We start from the raw sequence: 20,332 nt of genomic DNA, 5'->3' as shown, positions 1-20,332 counted from the left end.
CGGTTTGGGTATACTCTATCCTCCCAAATCCTACCCAGGAGATTTCACTAGATATATTATTATTGTTGTTTGATTGACCCATTATCTTTCTAGTTCTTATTCTTGTGATAAGATTAATCTAAACCATTAGAAAAAAATTGGAAAGGAAAAATACTTCGAAGATGAACTTATTGCCATGTGTTAGTCAACGAATACTCTGAACTTTTTAAAGTTCCTTCCAGGGCTGGTTGGGGAACTCGTTATTCATTTTTGTAACTTAATCTATGAATTTAACTTTTATACACTGACAATGCAACAAAAATTAGTCATATATTCAAGAAAATGTCTTCCATTTACCAACCAAACGATAAAACTGAGTTACATATATATAATTTGGAGTATCTCATCAGCAACTTCCGTTATCGTCCAGCGGTTAGGATATCTGGCTTTCACCCAGGAGACCCGGGTTCGATTCCCGGTAACGGAACTTTTTTATGGTTAGTTTTTACGAGTGGGGTTTGGGAAGAGTAGTGTGTACATAGACTTTTTTGGTATTGTTAATTTCACAAGTTGGGTTTGGGGAGAGTAGTGTGTACATAGACCTTATTTCGACTTTGGGAGACAAATCATTTTGACCTTGGGAGAAAACAAAATAATACGATGAACAAATTACATAGGACAACAGATAGTAACAAAAATCGGAGGAACAAGACCTTAAATGAAGGGTAATATTACGACTACTAGTATGGAAGGATAAACGAAACTATACTCAACTCCCTACTAAACCTTTTACCCTAATCCATGTCCTCCATAATCTTCTATCTAAGGTCATGTCCTCGGTAACCTGAAGTTGCACCGTGTTTTGTCTAATCACCTTTCCACAATACTTTTTCGGCCTACCTCTACCTCTCTTGAAACCATCCATAGCCAACTTCTCACATCTCCGAACAGGGGCATCCGTGCATCTCCTCTATCCTTCTCATATGTTTCAGTATAAGGAAGGAAGCATATGAGAAGTATAGAACGACTCACTCAAAAGCACAGCTTGGAATGCATGCTGTATAATGGCAGAAATCCGTCATTTGCCAAAATTTCACCAGAATTGATTGTTCATTATATCGAAAATTTTGATCACTGATGCATGTGGCAACAATGGTGTAAGTTCTAAGAAGCTCCAGGATGTTACTGATCAAAGCAGTGTATGCTGCATCCGTCAAATCTTCCTGACGAATCATCTTACTGCAATGTAAAGTTTATCTGCGTGTTCATCTGAGATATGAAATGTTCTGTCAAAATCTGCCAACTAATGTACTCGTGAATTCGAAGATCCTCAAAATGGTCTAACACAACATGCAGCCAAGATATCATCTTTGAATACGCTTCAACTACCTAGTTTAGATAGGCAATGCTGCATTAGTACATACGTCAAGCAACAATAAAAAAACAGTACCAATCATTCCTCACCAGAAATCTCCGCAGCTGCATATTCCATCTCTGAAATGATGAAATCGACTTGCATCCCTCACTGTAATTTCTCTTTTTGTTATTAGACTTATATATTTCAGCGTACTATGGCAGTCCACACAAACTCGTAAGTTCTTAGTAACGAGTATGGACTTGCTAGGATCCAGATTTAGCAATGCAAATGCAACAGCAAGCTTCTCGCTGTGATAAAGAAGAATCTGTTCCTTCTCTTCTTCCTCAACATCTTGGTAAACAAAACTGGATTCTGCACTATACCCCAGCCTTTTCATCTCTGTCGAAAGTTCCTTCAGTTTCTCATTTATTTTAGCGGACTGAGGGTGGGACTGATCCCCACCAACAAATGCATGGACAACACCATTTATTTCAATCCAACTACATCCGGGGCTCTTCTTAAAGCCAGAATCCTTCTGCTTAACTCTGACATGAGCAGCGTCATCCCATCTCCCAGCAGTAGTATACAAATTAGATAAAAGAACGAAATTGCCCGGACTTTCAGGTCCTAGATATTGGATCTTATTGGATACTTCTTCTGCTAGAACAACATGTTTATGGATTCTACACGCGGCAAGCAAGGCACTCCATATACGCACATCAGGTATAAAAGGCATATTCTGGACGAAACCATAGGCCTCGTCCAGAAGACCAGCACGTCCCAAAAGATCCACCATGCACAAGTAATGATCCATCCTAGGGCTAATTTTGAATTCTTCGCACATTCTGAAGAACCAATATTTCCCTTCAGCAACAAGACCTGAATGGCTGCAAGCAAATAAGAGACCAATAAAAGTTATATCATCTGGCATTTGACCTACAGACTGCATGTCATAGAACAGTGAAATTGCTTCCTTTCCACGACCATGAACTCCATATCCAGCAATTATTGCATTCCATGAGACGACATCCCTTTTATTCATCTTATCAAAGACAATCCTAGCAATGCCGATTTTACCACATTTGGAATACATGTCAATTAGAGCATTACAAACAGAAACATCCTCTGTAAATCCACGCACTATCGAGTAACCATGGGTGCAAACTCCAAGTTGTAGAGCAGCCAAATGTGAACAAGCTGGTAAAATTCCCATCACTGTTGCAGATTCTGGTTCAACACCAGACGATTGCATCATTCGTAAAATCTGCAAAGCTTCTTCTGCATGGCCATTCTGGACGCACCCTGCAATTATCGCACTGAAAGAAACAGAATCTTTCAAATCCATCTCCTCAAAGAAGGTAAGCGCATCATCTATTCTCCCGCACTTTGCATACATAGAAAGAAGAGTATTACTCACCATCAAATCCAAATTGGACCCTAACTTAACAGTATAACCATGCATCTTTCTTCCTCTTCTCATATCATTCAGCTTAGCACAGGCTCGAATTACAGTGGCAAGCATGACCGGAGAAGGAGATCCAGTATCTTCCATCCTCATGTGCTCAAACAGTTCCAATCCTTCTTGAGTAGAATCACATGTTACGTATGCTCCTATCATCGCACTCCGTGTGATCTCATTCTTCAAACTCATGACTCTAAAAATCCTCTTCGCGTAGTTCAACCAACCACATTTTGCATACACATCCAAAATACCAGTATCAACAACTACATCATTAACAAACCCCCTTCTCATAGAATACCCATGAACAGCCTTTCCTTCACGCAACTTATTAGCTTCCGCAATAGCAGGAAGAATCGCCACAACTGTAGACGAATTCAGAGTTAACCCATTTTCTTGCAACTCCAAAACCAAACCCTTCATCTCCAAATACAAACCATTCACCGAGCACCCCGAAATCATCGCATTCCACGCCACAATATCTCTTTGCAACATTCCATCAAACACTCTTCGTGCCTCGACCAACAACCCACACTTTGCATAAAAATCAACCAAAGCTGTACAAACATAAACATCGCCATCAAGCCCCTGCCTTTTCACATGTTCATGAATCTTTTCGCCATTTTCTACATCTTGCAAAGCAGAACAAGCCTTAATCACAAAAGGGTATGTATAATTCGTCGGTCTAACACCATACTCCACCATTTCATAATACAAATCAATAGCCTTCTCAAAGGGTCCATTCCAAGCATAAGCTCTAATCATTTGGTTCCATAATATGACTTTGTCATTTCTATCTGAGTTAGGAATTAAATCAAACACTTGGCGTGCAAGATCAACTCTGCTGCACGAAACGTAAAAACGCGTTAGCTTGTCTAGTAAATTCGAACGATTATCGTTACAACGACGGTGCTTGATGATGTGCTGATGGATTGATTTGCCTATAACTAATTGCTTAGTTTCTGTGCATGAATCAAGAATCGAAATGTAATTATAGTAAGGTTCTTGGTTGAAATTCCAACTTATGTTTACTATGCGCCGCGCATTTGCACGTAGCATCATGCACTAAGCTCAAGCTATGCACGGACGAGTCTAGTCTAATTATTTAAAATGGTGATGAAACAAAGGCGGGAAGCCTATTTTAAACCTTAATATAGAATTATAGATAACAAACTTTTTATATTAAGAAAAACTAAAACTTTAATTTTTTCTTAATTGCATATACTTTTATAATCACTAATACATTTAAAAAAAATATATAAATATGTTTTTATAAAATCTTTGAAATCCAACACTTCATACTAATCTTAAAATTCAAGATTCAAAACCTAATTAATATTATTCCTGATTTCAAAATTCAACACTTACCACTATTTTTGGATTGCTCCCCCAACGCTTATTTAATACTCCCTCTGTCCCTAATTACTTGTTCGCTTTTGAATTGACACACTTATTAAGAAAACAATAATTGATATAGTGAGTTTACCATTTTATCCCTATTAATTATGAAGTGGATGAATTAAAAATTTAAGATTTTCAAGAAATTCTACATTTTTCAAACTAATAAATTGAAGGTATAATAGATAAAAAAAAAATTGTCCTTTCTTGATTTGTTAAAATGAACAAGTAATTAGGGACAACTAAAAAAGGAAAAGTGGACAAGTAATTAGGGACAAAAGGAGTACTTCATCCGTTCACTTTTACTTGTCACTTATTCCTAAAATAAATTTTCATTTATACTTGTCACTTTTGACATATCAAGAAAAAATAATTTTTTTCCATATTTTACCATAAACATTAAATACTTATTTTCTAAATCATTTTTCCAAGACATCATTCAATAGGGGATAGTTTGGTAAAATATTTACATCATTTATTTTTTTAAAAGGAAAAGGGTCAAAAATACCCTTAAACTATCCGAAATACATCATATATACCCTTAAACTATATTTCGGATCAAAACTATCTTTTCCGTCAAACTATTGGGTCAAAAGTGTCCTTCTTAATAACGGAAGTTGTTAAATGCCACATGAATGCCACATTGCACGCCAATAGAGTTCCACTGCCACATAGACTAAACGGAAAAGGGTCAAAAATACCCTTAAACTATTCGAAATAGCTCATATTTACCCTTAAACTATATTTCAGCTCAAAACTACCCTTCCTATCAAACTATTGGATCAAAAGTACTATTCTTATTAATGGAAGTTGTTAAATGCCATGTGCCACATTGCATGTCAATAGGGTTTCACTGCCACATAGACTAANCCCAATTCCTCCCCCCCCCCCCCCCCTTCATTTCATTATTTTCCAGAAACGATTTCACCCCTTCTCCCTCATTTCGCGGCTAGGGTTTCACAGTTTTCTTCGTGGCTGGGTTTCAAAGTGGATATTTGTGGTTGTAGGTTAGTAAATCTTTTTTCTTATTTTAGTATGTTTACGATTTCAAAGCATGATAGTTAGGATTTCACAACTTTTTCCTCATTTCGCGGCTAGGGTTTCATAGCTTTCTTTGAGGCTGGGTTTCAAAGTGGATATTCGTGGTTGTAAACATAATAAAATAAGGAAAAAGATTTACTAACCTACAACCACGAATATCCACTTTGAAAACCAGCGACAAAGAAAATTGTGAAACCCTAGTCGCGAAATGAGGGAGAATGAGTGAAATAGTTTCTGGAAAATAATGAAATGAGGGGAAAAAAGAGTAATTAAGATTTAGGGATTTAGTCTATGTGGCAATGGAACCTTATTAGCGTGCAATGTGGCATCCACATGGAATCCACATGGCATTTAACAACTTTCGTTAATAAGAAGGGCACTTTTGACCCAATAGTTTGAGGGAGAGGGTAGTTTTGAGCCGAAATATAGTTTAAGGGTAAATATGAGCTATTTCGGATAGTTTAAGGGTATTTTTGACCCTTTTCCTTTTAGTCTATGTGACAGTGGAACCCTACTAGCGTGCAATGTGGCATCCACATGACATTTAACAACTTTCGTTAATAATAAGGGCACTTTTGACCCAATAGTTTGACGAGAAGGGTAGTTTTGAGCCGAAATATAGTTTAGGGGTAAATATGAGTTATTTCAGATAGTTTAAGGGTATTTTTGACCCTTTTTCATTTTTTTAATCGGTGCACCAAGTCAAACTGTGACAAGTAAAAGTGAATAGAAGGAGTACTATCTTATTTTAAATTAGGGAAAATGCATAAGTACCCCAAACATATACCCAAAATCACAGAGACACACTTATACTATACTAAGGTCCTATTACCCCCGAACTTATTTTATAAATAATTTTCTACCCCTTTTCGACCTACGTGGCACTATCAACCAGATAACTTGAAAAAATTGTCAACACGCGCTGGGTCCAGAAGATAGTGCCACGTAGGCCAAAAAGAGGTAGAAAATTATTTATAAAATAAGTTCGAGGGTAATAGGACCTTAGTATAGTATAAGTATGTCTCTAAAATTCCGGGCATAGGTTGGGGATATTTATGCATTTTCCCTTTAAATTAATGCAATGTTCAATAAAGACTACTAATCCTCTTCCAAGGTTCAATTTAATTTAAGGTTCATATTATTTTAATTCAAGGTTCAAATTAAGTTAAGGTTCAAATTATTTTTATTCGAGGTTCAACTTTCAGTCAAGGTTCAAATTATTTATATTCAAACTTTCTAGTTCCCTCATTGCTTTTTGCTTCAAATATCTACAGTAATAGTAAAAGATCTTCTTTTTTTCCTTTCTAAAAAGGAAGATTTTACTTAATTTAATAAGAGCAGACAAGTCCAAATACTCTATAGACATAATGATAAAGAAAAAGAAGACTGATAGAGAAAATGACGCGCAATAATGCAATATGGAATTTTTTGAACTTTCAATGATAGTGGTTGGACTATTATAGTTCATTGGTCCTATGGAGTCGATTGATTCACATATTAAATTATTCGAAATTATAGTTTTGTGATTATTTTTTTTTTTTACTTAAAAGATGAAATAAAATAATATCAAATTGAATGAAATAAATATATATGTAAGATTAAATTAAAGATATAAATTTATTCCAAACTTAATTATTTGATAGATCTCCTTCTTCCATGAACCAAACTACCCCTTATGACTTTTAATTTATTAATTTAAAACTTCACTTTCTTCTCATTATCTATAGTAGTAGTTAGTATATATATATATATATATATATCATAATAAAGACCATGAAACTTGGTATTATCAAGTCAGAGAAGGATAAGGTTTCTCAATATGGAAATATCATATTACAACTTAAAAATTGCAATATTTTCATTTGCAATTATCTTTGTATTGGGATGGGCATGGAGAATCTTGAATTATGTTTGGTTCAAACCAAAAAAATTGGAGAAACAACTAAGACAACAAGGTTTCAAAGGAAATTCTTACAAGTTGTTGTATGGGGATATGAAAGAGATGGAGAAGATGATTGAAGAAGCTACATCCAAACCTATCAATTTCTCACATGACTTGATTTGGCCTAGAATCAACCCCTTCATCCACAAAACCATCACTAATTATGGTAAGTAAATGGGCAAATATGACACTAGTAGTTATCTTTTAGCTGATCTGATAATATAGAAATTTTTACTAATATCATCCGTGTATAAAATTTTATACCATCAGGTCACATTTATCTACGATAGTAAATAATATGTCATCTTTTAAAGATTATAAATATAATTTTTAAGGAGGTTAATATATAGATCCTTTTTAGATAAATTGTTTGGGTAAATTATGCTTTTAAATGTACTAATGTGATAAGATAGAAATTGGGTGGATAATGAGTCCGACCTTCTATCCTTCTTTACTTTACTTTAATATCAAGCTTATGTATTCAACAAGGTTTGGACCCCTTGACATGCGCTTTTAACATACACATGATGTGATGTGTTCTCCTTACCACTAGACCTAAGTTCTAACGGAAGCTATTTACAATATTTTGTAGGTTATCAATCCATGCTTTTCATACAAAAATTATTTTGTAATTGTATAATTGTGTAACATTTCTTTTCAAAACATATAATACATGTATGCATACATTTGTCGTACCGTCATAGATACATACACATACAATCATACATATGTATAGTGATAGTCATACAACATACATACATACATACGTACGTACATATAAAAACGCGTAATTTTCCCTTTCACTTCAATTTTGTAGGTAAGAATTGTTTTGTGTGGATGGGGCCCAAACCAGCAGTCCTCATCACAGAGCCCAAATTGATAAAGGAGGTGTTAACAAAGAACTATGTTTATCAGAAGGCACGTGGCAGCCCACTATTGAAGTTGGCAATATCTGGGCTTGCGGCCTATGAAAAAGATAAATGGGCCACACATAGAAGGATTCTCAATCCAGCTTTTCACATTGACAAGTTGAAGGTTTTAGCCACTTTGAAACTTAGTTATACTCTTTTCGTTTTAATTTTTTTGTCTGGTTTCGACTTGACAAGAAGTTTAACAAAGTAAAGAAGACTCTTGATATCTTTTCGTTTAAAATATAGATATATAGAATATACCAAAATGATCTTTAATTTTGTGATCTTAAATATGTCATGTCGAAAGTTTAAAATTAAAGAGTTGTTAAAAAAAAAAGACATTATTTTTTAACAGGACTAAATGAAAAGTAAAACATACAAATTGAAATCATTTCTCTTACTACTTACTATTCCTCTTGTTTCGATTTGATTGAGCACAGAGATAAATACTGAAGTTAAATATACATGTATTAAAAAGATTCATTAATTATGTATAACTATTAAGCTTTTCATAATTCTTGAATTCTTATTAATGTGCAGCATATGCTACCTGCATTCAAATTGACCGTTAACGAAATGTTGAACATATGGAAGGAAGTTGTCTCGAAAGACGGAACAGAGATCGATGTGTTGCCGTATCTTCAAACTTTGACAAGTGATGCAATTTCAAGAACTGCTTTTGGCAGTAATTATGAAGAAGGAAAAAAGATTTTTGAACTTCAAAAAGGACAAATTGAATTAATTTCAAAAATGACACACTCAATATACATTCCAGGATGGAGGTAAGAATTTTTTTTTTTCAATTATGAATTCTGAATAAAACTCCAAAGTTAAGCATGCTTGAGAAATGAATAACCACATAAAGTTTTCATGTTGTAGATTTTATATACATAATTCTTCAAGCATTTAGAATCATCAACCCTTTATTTTATTTAATTTTATGTTAAATTAAATAATAGTTAACTTTTGTAAACTTCAATGACCAAAACAACACATGTCAAATAATTGAATGTTAAATATGTATAAAATAAGGATTAAAAGTGAAATTATGTAATAATACAAGGACTAAAACTGCTATTTCCCCATTGAAAATATATGGTTTAGTTGAATGTGAAAGATAGTATTGTGTTATCATTCTTTTATTAGTTTGTGAAACAAATTTTAACTATCTTCAAGAATCGTATTTACATGTCTCTAAGTACTCTATCATATTTCTTATATAGTTATTTTTGTATCAATAATTATTGTTATCATGATCATGAACTATAGGTTTGTGCCAACTAAAAAGAACAAAAGGATGATGCAAATCTTCTATGAAGTAAAATCACTTATATTGGGAATTATCAATAAAAGAATGAGGATGATTGAAGCTGGAGAATCACATGATGATTTATTAAGTATATTATTGACATCCAATTTAAAAGAAATACAACAACATGGGAATAAGAAATTTGGTATGAGCATTGATGAGGTGATTGAAGAGTGTAAATTGTTCTATTTTGCTGGACAAGAGACTACTTCAACTTTACTTGTGTGGACAATGATTTTATTATGCAAGTATCCTATTTGGCAAGAAAGAGCTAGAGAAGAGGTTTTACAAGTGTTTAGAAGGGATGAACTTGATTATGATAAGTTGAATCAACTAAAAGTAGTAAGTATTGCCTACATGCTCAATTATTTTGAACTTTTTTGTTATTATGATAGTATCTAGGTCAGTTTGCAAGTCGTACCTCAACCAAGTACTTTATATATAAATATATCAGGAAATTCCACCAACCAAATACATGAGAAAAAAACTCTTGGAGTTTTTATGTATTGAAATTCGAAGTCTAGTCTTTCGTGATTTTCACTCATATCACTTTATTGACAACTAGGTCATACTCTTTGGCCTAACTTTCACTTTTTTGCACCTAAGTCAGTAAACCACTTTTTGTAATAGAAAAGTCATTCAACTTTACTTAATTTCACCAAAAGTTTTTAAATTAGTTTTTTAATCACAATGTCACTCAACTTCATCTAAATATTATCAAAATGGTAATCAAGTTCTAAATTCAACTTTATCTTCTAAAATCAATATGTTTAATGGCTATATTAACTTGTGATCTATTATTTTATAGGTGACTATGATCTTAAATGAGGTCTTAAGGTTGTATACATCACTATACACGATTAATCGAATGGTAAATACAGAAACAAAGTTAGGGGATTTGTGTTTACCCTCTGGGGTGCAACTCATATTAGCAACAATGTTAGTGCATCATGATACTGAAATATGGGGAGATGATGCAATGGAGTTCAAGCCAGAGAGATTTAGTGAAGGAATATCAAAAGCAACAAAAGGACAAGTTGTATTTTTTCCATTTAATTGGGGTCCAAGAATATGTATTGGGCAAAATTTTGCTATGTTAGAGGCGAAAATGGCAATGGTCATGATTCTAAAACATTATGCATTTGAACTCTCTCCATCTTATGCTCATGCTCCTCATCCATTATTGCTTCAACCTCAATATGGTGCTCAATTGATCATGCACAAGTTGTAGAAGTGGTCATGATGTGTTGTCTTTTGAGTCATGCTATATCCTATATGTATTGTTCTTTAATTATAGTTAAATTAAGTAGGAGTTTAAGGATTGACATATATAGTAGTTATGTATAAGTGAAGTCATATATTGTATTGTATAAGAGTGGAGTACTTTATAATAATAATATTAGTGCACTTTATGTTTATGATTTTCCTCTTCCATTCTTTTTGCAATAACTCGGTCAGTCATTTTTGAAAAGTTTCATGAATTTATCGTTTTGCCCCTTCTGATATCGACTTTGAGCAGTTTTTGGTTGAGTTTTGAAAGTTGGTTTTGAACTTTGAGTTTAAAGTTGAGAATTTGGTAAGTTTTGAGTTTGAAAGACTAAGTTGTTAAAAAAGTGGTTTTCAGTGTCTTTTGGAGTTTCAAGTGTCGGAATGACATTTCATTGATTCCATCAGTTTCGAAATGTGAAATATGATCTGCGAAAGTTGTAGGTTTCAGATTCAGAGTCTTTTTGAGGATTTGAGGTCCTAAGTTGTGAATTTTTGAAAATTTGGCCTTTGGATTGACTTTGGTTAATATTCGGGGTTCGGGTGCTTGGATCAGAATTCCAAAAGTTCACTTGGGTTCGGGGGATGATTTTAGGTCTAGCTAAGGTCTTGGTTGATTTTTGTTAGGTTCTGAGCTTGTTTTAGCCCTTTTAGGCGTTGAGTTAGTTCACTTTCACGGATGTGTTCAGATATGTCCAGATACATTTATCTCAGGATAATATTGTATCCAAGTGGATTTGCATGTATCTGGGATACATAACAAATCTCACACACCTCCCTCGCCCCTCTCCCATCTCGCTCACCACTCTCCTATGTATCTGGTATCCTAATACATGCGAATCACACCAGATACATACATATACATGTATATAGTGTGTATCTAGTGTGATTCACATATATCTGGAATACATAACAAACTCTCGTTCGCCTCCCTCCCCATCTTGCTCGCCTCTCACCCTATTTTAGTGTAACTGGTAACAAAAATATATGTATCGAAGTATATCTTTCTCAATATATGATAACAAAACTCTTAATTAGTTGTAAGATACATAATATTTTGAAATATTTCCAAGCAAGTTGCATTCAAAACCACACAACATAATTATATTGACTGAAGTGTATGATCTATTACAAGAAAATCATGTTCACACATATATAGTTGATGATTACGATGATATAAATCTAATAATAAGTTCCAAATGATCATTTCTCCAACTTGTACAAAATCAAATGAGCACCATATTGAGGTTGAAGCAATAGTGGATGAGGAGCATGAGCATAAGGTGGAGAGAGTCCAAAAAGAATAGTGTTTGAGAATCATGGCTATTGCCATTTTTGCCTCTAACATAGCAAAGTTTTGGCCAATACATATTCTTGGACCCCAACTAAAAGGAAAAAACACAAGTTGTCCTTTTGTTGCTTTGGCTACTCCATCACTAAATCTCTCAGGATTGAACTCCATTGCATCATCTCCCCATATTTCAGTATCATGATGCAACAAAATTGTTCCCAACAAAAGTTGCACCCTAGAGGGTAAACACAAATTCCCTAGTTTTGTGTCTTTGGTCACCACTCTATTAATAAAATATCCCGATGGATACAACCTTAAGACCTCATTTAAGATCATAGTAACCTATAAAAAAGAATAAATATCACTAGTGATTAGTGTCATCATGACAATATATAAGGGATACTTGAATATTATGTTAAGAGTATCTTTAGGCTGACATGACAGAACAAAATAACAGTCTCTCTATAATGTGTGTGTTATAAATGATCTCCCTAACGATATATTGTAAAATATGACATTCTTTTTTATATAAACTAATTATGGAAATTTGTCTACTTACCACTTTTAGGTGATTCAACTTGTCATAGTCAAATTCATCACTTTCAATTACTTGTAGAATCTCTTGTCTAGCTCTTTCTTGCCAAATAGGATATTTCCACAATAAAATCATTGTCCACACAAGTAAAGCTGAAGTAGTCTCTTGCCCAGCAAGATGAAATAATTTACACTCTTCAATCACCTCATCAATGCTCATACCAAAATTTTTATGTCCATGTTGTTGGATTTCTTGTAAATTGGATGTCAATAGTATACTCAATAAGTCATCATGTATTTCTCCATCTTCAATCATCTTTATTCTTTTGTTGATGATTCCTAATATCAATGCTCCCACTTCATTAAAGATTTGTTTCATCCTTCTATTTGTTTTTGTTGGTACAAACCTATATGGTTAATTCAAGAAATTAAGTAATATGAAGTTGAATTCAAGAAATGTTATCGAGGAAATGATCTTCTATATTTACTTATAATTTGAACAAAAGAAAAAGTCATGATGAAGATCTCATGCATTATTTTTTGTTGATCTGCTTTAGAAAATGTCACACAACTAAAATAACATTTTACTTGTCACCTTTTACATATCAAAAAAAATAATTTTTTTTTTCATGTTTTACCCTCAACATTAAATACTTATTTTTCAAATCATTTTTCCAAGACATCATTTTATAGAGAAGAGTTTGATAAAATACCTATATTATTTATTATTTTTTTAATGAGTGTGTCAAGTCAAATTGTGACAAGTAAAAGTGAACAGAAGGAGTCTATCTTATTTTAAATTAATCTAAGGTTCACTAAAGACTAATCTTCTTCCAACGATCAATTTAATTCAAGGTTCATATTATTTTAATTCAAGGTTCAAATTAAGTTAAAGGTTCAAATTATTTTTATTCAAGGTTCAACTTTAAGCCAAGGTTCAAATTATATGGCATTGTTGTATTTTAATATTTATAATTAAACTTTCTAGTTCCCTCATTGCTTTTGCTTCAAATGTCTACATTAATATATAGTAAAAGATCTTCTTTTTCTTTCTAAAAGGGAAGATTATTCTTAATTTAATAAGAGTTGACAAGTCCAAATAGTCTAGAGACACCGATAAAGAAAAAGATTGATAGAGAAAATGACGTGCAATAAATCTATGGATTTTTTTGAATTTTCAAATACGTGTGGTTGGACTATAATTTCTTGATCACTACCTTGATTCACAAATTAAGTTATCTTGAAATTATAATTTTATAATTAATTTGAATACTTAGAAGATGAGATAAAATAATATCAAACTGAATGAAATAAACAGATATGTAAAATTAAATTAAAGATATAAAATTATTTCTAACTTAATTATCTGATATATCACCTTCTTCCATTAACCAAACAAGTAGCAACCCCTTATGACTTTTAATTTATTAATTTAAAACTTCATTTTCTTCTCATTATTTATAGTAGTATTTGGTATGTATATATATGGTACTAATATCATAATAAAGAGCATGAAACTTGGTATTATCATATTTGAGGCTAGTGAGGGAAGGGTTAGGTTTTTCAATATGGAAATATCATATTACAACTTAAAAATTGCAATATTTTCATTTGCAATTATCTTTGTATTGAGATGGACATGGAGAATCTTGAATTATGTTTGGTTCAAACCAAAAAAATTGGAGAAGCAACTAAGACAACAAGGTTTCAAAGGAAATTCTTACAAGTTGTTGTATGGGGATATGAAAGAGATGAAGAAGATGATTGAAGAAGCTACATCCAAGCCTATCAATTTCTCACATGACTTGATTTGGCCTAGAATCAACCCCTTCATCCACAAAACCATCACAAATTATGGTAAGTAAATGGGCAAATATGACCCTTTTATGCATTTACTATTTGGTATCTTTTAACTGATCTAGTTATGTAGAAATTTTTACTAATATAATTGGTGTATAAAATTTTATACCAGATCACATTTATCTACGATAGTAAATAATATTTTTAGATGAGTTTATTGTGTAAATTACACATTATCTATGACTTAAGCTCTTATATTGTACTAATATTGGGTGAATAATGATTCCAACCTTTTATCATTCTTTACTTTAATATCGACCTTATGTCTTCAACAAGGTTTGGACCCCTTGACGTACACTTTTAACATACACATCACTAGACTAAAGTTCTGAAGGAAGCTATTTATAATATTTTGTAGGTTATCAATCCATGCTTTTCATACAAAAATTACTTAGTAATTATATAATTGTGTAACATTTCTTTTCAAAAAAACATATCATACATACACTAGAGGCATACATACATACAATCATACATGTATACATACATTTGTTGTACTGTCATAGATACATATACATTTAATCATACATACGTATAGTGATCGTCATACAACATACATTCATATAAAAATTAATAGACTTAAATTTTCCCTTTCACTTCAATTTTGTAGGTAAGAATTGTTTTGTGTGGATTGGGCCCAAACCAGCAGTCCTTATCACAGAGCCCAAATTGATAAGGGAGGTGTTAACAAAGAATTATGTTTATCATAAGGCACGTGGCAGCCCACTATCTAAGTTGGCAATATCTGGGCTTGCGGCCCATGAAAAAGATAAATGGGCCACACATAGAAGGATTCTCAATCCAGCTTTTCACCTTGACAAGTTGAAGGTTTTAGACACTTTGAAACTTTGCTATACTCTTTTTGTTTCAATTCATTTGTCTGGACGTCTAGTTTTCACTTTGACAAGAAGTTTAACAAAGTAAAGAAGACTCTTGATATCTCGTTGTCTTAAACTATCGACATATAGAATATACAAGAATTGTTTTTAATCTTGTAATCTTAAGTATGTCAAAAGTTTAAAACTAAAGAGTTGTCAAAAAAAAAAAAAGACATTATTTTTGGAAACGGACTAAAACGAAAAGTAAAACAAAAAATTGAAGCCATTTCTCTTACTACTTATTATTTCTCTTGTTTCAATTTGTTTGTCATAATTTGACTGAGCACAGAAATGAAGACTGAAGTTACATATATGTGTTAGAAGATTTATTAAATATATATAAATATTAAGTTTGCCATAATTCTTATTAATGTGCAGCATATGCTACCTGCATTCAAATTAACTGTTAACGAAATGTTGAACACATGGAAGGAAGTTATTTCGAAAGACGGAACAGAGATAGATGTGTGGCCATATCTTCAAACATTGACAAGTGATGCAATTTCAAGAACTGCTTTTGGCAGTAATTATGAAGAAGGAAAAAAGATTTTTGAACTTCAAAAAGAACAAATTGAATTAATTTCAAAAATGACACGCTCAATATACATTCCAGGATGGAGGTAAGAAATATATATATATATATATATATATGTAATTATTATTATTATTATTATTATTTCATTATGAATTTTGAATAAAACTCCACAGTTAAGCATGCTTGAAAATGAATAACCACATAAAGTTTTCATGTTGTAGATTTTATATACATAATTCTTCAAGCATTTAGAATCACCAACCCTTTATTTTATTTAATTTTATGGTAAATTAATTAATAGCTAATTTTTGTTAACTTCAATGACCAAAACAACACAATTCAAATAATTGAAGGTTAAATATGCATCATCAAATAATACAGGGAATAAAAGTGAAATTAGGTAATAATACAAGAACTGAAACCGTTGTTTCCCCTTTGAAAAAAAATATGTGGTTTAGTTGGATGTGAAAGATAGTATTGTGTTATCATTCTTTTATTAGTTCGTGAAACAAACTTCAACTATCTTCAAGAAGCGTATTTACGTGTCTCTAATTAAGTACTCCATCATATTCTTGTACATTGATTTTTTTAACAATAATTAATGTTATCATGATCATGAACTATAGGTTTGTGCCAACTAAAAAGAACAAAAGGATGATGCAAATCTTCTATGAAGTAAAAGCACTTATATTGGGAATTATCAATAAAAGAATAAGGATGATTGAAGCTGGAGAATCACATGATGATTTATTAAGTATATTATTGACATCAAATTTAAAAGAAATACAACAACATGGGAATACGAAATTTGGTATGAGCATTGATGAGGTGATTGAAGAGTGTAAATTGTTCTATTTTGCTGGACAAGAGACTACTTCAACTTTACTTGTGTGGACAATGATTTTATTATGCAAGTATCCTATTTGGCAAGAAAGAGCTAGAGAAGAGGTTTTACAAGTGTTTGGAAGTGATGAACTTGATTATGATAAGTTGAATCAACTAAAAGTAGTAAGTATTCCATACACATGTTCAATTATTTTGAACTTTTTTGTTATTAAGGTGGTATATATCTAGTTCAGTTTGCAATACATCAATTGGATACTTTATATATAGATATATTTTAGGAAACCCCACCAACCAAAGATTAGGTAGATGAGGAAAATATTCTTGGAGTTTTTATGTCGATTCTATTTGAATTTGAAGTACAGTCTTTCGTGATTTTCACGCATATCACATTATTGACTACTAGAGCATACTCTTCAGCCAACATTCACTTTTTTGCACCTAAGTCAGTAAACCACTTTTTGTAATAAAAAGTCATTCAGCTTTACTCAATATCACCAATTTAAATGATAATGTCACTCAAGTACTTCATCAAAATATCATCAAAATGGTAATCAAGTTCTAAATTCTACTTTATCTAAATCAATATTTTTAATGGCTATATTAACTTCTGATTTATTATTTTATAGGTGACTATGATCTTAAACGAGGTATTAAGGTTGTATACATCAGCATACGCGATTAATCGAATGGTAAATACAGAAACAAAGTTAGGAGATTTGTGTTTACCCTCTGGGGTGCAACTCATATTAGCAACAATGTTAGTGCATCATGATACTGAAATATGGGGAGATGATGCAATGGAGTTCAAGCCAGAGAGATTTGGTGAAGGAATATCAAAAGCAACAAAAGGACAAGTTGTATTTTTTCCATTTAGTTGGGGTCCAAGAATATGTATTGGGCAAAATTTTGCTATGTTAGAGGCAAAAATGGCAATGGTCATGATTTTAAAACACTATGCATTTGAACTATCTCCATCTTATGCTCATGCTCCTCATCCATTATTGCTTCAACCTCAATATGGTGCTCGATTGATCATGCACAAGTTGTAGAAGTGGTCATGATGTGTTGTCTTTTGAGTCAAGCTATATCCTATATGTATTGTTCTTTAATTATAGTTAAATTAAGTAGGAGTTTGAGGATTGTCATATATAGTAGTTATGTATAAGTGAAGTCGTATATTGTTTTGTATAAGAGTGGAGTACTTTATTATAATAATATTACTGTACTTTATGTTTATGATTTTCCTCTTCCATTCTTTTTGCAATAACTCGGTCAGTCAAAAGTTTCGTAAAATTTACCGTTTTACCCCTTTCGATATCTACCCTGAGGTGTTTTTGGTTGAGTTTTGAAAGTTGGTTTTGAACTTTGAGTTTAAAGTGAAGGATTCGATAAGTTTTGAGTTTGAAAGGCTAAGTTGTTAAAAAAGTGATTTTCGGTATCTTTTGGAGTTTCAAGTGTCGGAATGGAATTCCATTGATTCCATCAGTTTCGAAATGTGAAATCTGATCTACGAAAGTTGCGATTTCAGATTCAGAGTCTTTTTGAGGATTTGAGGTCCTAAGTTGTGAACTTTTTGAAATTTGGCCTTTGGATTGACTTTGGTTAATATACTGGATTTCCAATAGTTCACTTCGGTTTGGGGATGATTTTAGGTCTAGTGGAGGTCTTGGTTGATTTTTGTGAGGTTTCGTGTAACACCCTAGAAATTTTTTGAGCTAAGACTTGAACCATCCTTCGTTGTGAGTAGGATTTTACCGAGGAGTTAAAAGAATTTCTTAAGTTTTAAGGTCACTAGATGTAGCACCTTGAGTTCCAAAGATAATTAAATTGGAAATAGCAAAATCTGAAATTTTGCAAGTTATGCTTAAGTATGAGTTTTGGGTCGATTACGACCATAGCTCCTAGCTCATGATGAGTTAGATGTGCTGCCAGATACCGTAGGAAATACCTTTGAATTATATTTCCAACGCCAATGAGTTTGCTCAGTTTCGATATCGTAAGAGGGTGATATGTCCATTCGAAGTTGGGATGTCTAGATAAGGAAAGTCAAAATCGGATTTTTGAGGGGTATTTTGGTCTTTTCCTTACCCAATCAGATTTAATTCGTTTTTAGTAATATTTTAAGGGTCTAATCCTATTAGGTTCAGTTTTATAATCCTAGTTTACGCCTAGGGTTTTAGTTTACAGTTCAAGAAGAGAAAAAAAGAAGAGAGAAGAGGAGAAAAGAGAAAGGATGAAAGTATTCGTCGAGATTCTTGCATCTTGTTGCGGATTTTTGCCATGGGTTTAATCCCTAAGAGGTATGTAAGCTTCCATAGTGTTGGGTTTGTTCACCCACACGCCAAACATGTTATATTCAGCGAATTTTCATTCTTGAAGTTGAAATATTAGAGTTCTTGATGAGTTCTTGATAGGTGTTCTTGAAGTTCTTTCTAAATCTTGTTGTGTTGGGTTTTTGATGATTTCTTGAGATCAAAGTGAGTGTTTTAAGGGATGTATTGAGTAGATTATAGTGTACTTATGTTAAGAAATCAATTCTAAGTGATTAGGGAAGAAACCATTCGATTCTAGGCGAAATAGGGTGAGAAAACGAGCAAAGAGTTTCGTCGAGTTTTTTGGGTTGGGGCCTGGCGCGACACGCCAGCCAGAGTGCCCCAAACCCTCCTCTGACGTTTAGGGGCTGGCGCCCCACGCCACCCATAGCGCCAGGGTCGCCTGCCCCCTCTAGTTTGTCGTCGGTTACCCCGGTTGAGTTTGTTTAAAGTACACCTTCACTCCTTTTCGATTCTAACTACTCTAAGCTACTTCTAAACACCTAAAATCATTCCTAACATGATCATAACCTTGAATTCATAATTCAAATTCAAGGTAGAGCTAAGAGTTAAGTTTTGAGAATNACTATGCATTTGAACTATCTCCATCTTATGCTCATGCTCCTCATCCATTATTGCTTCAACCTCAATATGGTGCTCGATTGATCATGCACAAGTTGTAGAAGTGGTCATGATGTGTTGTCTTTTGAGTCAAGCTATATCCTATATGTATTGTTCTTTAATTATAGTTAAATTAAGTAGGAGTTTGAGGATTGTCATATATAGTAGTTATGTATAAGTGAAGTCGTATATTGTTTTGTATAAGAGTGGAGTACTTTATTATAATAATATTACTGTACTTTATGTTTATGATTTTCCTCTTCCATTCTTTTTGCAATAACTCGGTCAGTCAAAAGTTTCGTAAAATTTACCGTTTTACCCCTTTCGATATCTACCCTGAGGTGTTTTTGGTTGAGTTTTGAAAGTTGGTTTTGAACTTTGAGTTTAAAGTGAAGGATTCGATAAGTTTTGAGTTTGAAAGGCTAAGTTGTTAAAAAAGTGATTTTCGGTATCTTTTGGAGTTTCAAGTGTCGGAATGGAATTCCATTGATTCCATCAGTTTCGAAATGTGAAATCTGATTTGCGAAAGTTGCGGTTTCATATTCAGAGTCTTTTTGAGGATTTGAGGTCCTAAGTTGTGAACTTTTTGAAATTTGACCTTTGGATTGACTTTGGTTAATATACTGGGTTTCCAATAGTTCACTTCGGTTTGGGGGATGATTTTAGGTCTAGTGGAGGTCTTGGTTGATTTTTGTGAGGTTCCATGTAACACCCTAGAAATTTTTTGAGCTAAGACTTGAACCATCCTTCGTTGTGAGTAGGATTTTACCGAGGAGTTAAAAGAATTTCTTAA

The 20,332-nt window shown here is 32.8% G+C and overlaps 2 protein-coding genes and 1 non-coding gene across 6 annotated transcripts in view; 2 read left to right on the top strand and 1 right to left on the bottom strand.

The window, feature by feature from the left end:
• The window catches only part of LOC125866233 (cytochrome P450 CYP72A219-like), a 221,818-nt gene extending 203,997 nt beyond the window's left edge, over positions 1-17,821 (top strand). Inside the window, exons 1-6 of one of the 4 annotated variants that reach the window (XM_049546566.1) lie at positions 7,008-7,189; positions 14,192-14,344; positions 14,958-15,175; positions 15,604-15,845; positions 16,387-16,768; positions 17,233-17,821. In XM_049546566.1, the coding sequence (XP_049402523.1) occupies positions 7,054-7,189; positions 14,192-14,344; positions 14,958-15,175; positions 15,604-15,845; positions 16,387-16,768; positions 17,233-17,655 (1,554 nt within the window). In that variant the 5' untranslated portion in view covers positions 7,008-7,053 and the 3' untranslated portion in view covers positions 17,656-17,821. Of the gene's footprint in view, positions 1-7,007; positions 7,343-7,993; positions 8,212-8,627; positions 8,870-9,356; positions 9,739-10,204; positions 10,815-13,971; positions 14,345-14,957; positions 15,176-15,603; positions 15,846-16,386; positions 16,769-17,232 lie in introns of those variants that run through there. The other 3 variants (XM_049546567.1, XM_049546568.1, XM_049546565.1) reach the window with 3 other exon arrangements.
• On the top strand, positions 395-466 carry TRNAE-UUC (transfer RNA glutamic acid (anticodon UUC)). Its single transcript has one exon. It is a non-coding gene; the product is annotated as a tRNA-Glu (tRNA).
• On the bottom strand, positions 602-3,874 carry LOC125866228 (pentatricopeptide repeat-containing protein At3g16610). The gene is made up of 2 exons (XM_049546554.1): positions 1,444-3,874; positions 602-1,368 (listed from the first exon to the last, which is right to left on the bottom strand). Exons 1-2 carry the CDS (start codon positions 3,855-3,857, stop codon positions 1,365-1,367), a joined length of 2,418 nt encoding a protein of 805 aa, XP_049402511.1. The 5' UTR covers positions 3,858-3,874; the 3' UTR covers positions 602-1,364.
• Positions 17,822-20,332: the final 2,511 nt, after the last annotated feature.

The sequence above is a fragment of the Solanum stenotomum genome, chromosome 5, assembly GCF_019186545.1.
Source record: "Solanum stenotomum isolate F172 chromosome 5, ASM1918654v1, whole genome shotgun sequence".
NCBI lineage: Eukaryota > Viridiplantae > Streptophyta > Magnoliopsida > Solanales > Solanaceae > Solanum > Solanum stenotomum.
This window is presented reverse-complemented; position numbering and strand designations above follow the sequence as displayed.

Excerpts from the sequence above, each read along its gene's own strand:
- LOC125866228 (XM_049546554.1), bottom strand. The coding sequence starts at position 3,857 with ATGATGCTACGTGCAAATGCGCGGCGCATAGTAAACATAAGTTGGAAT.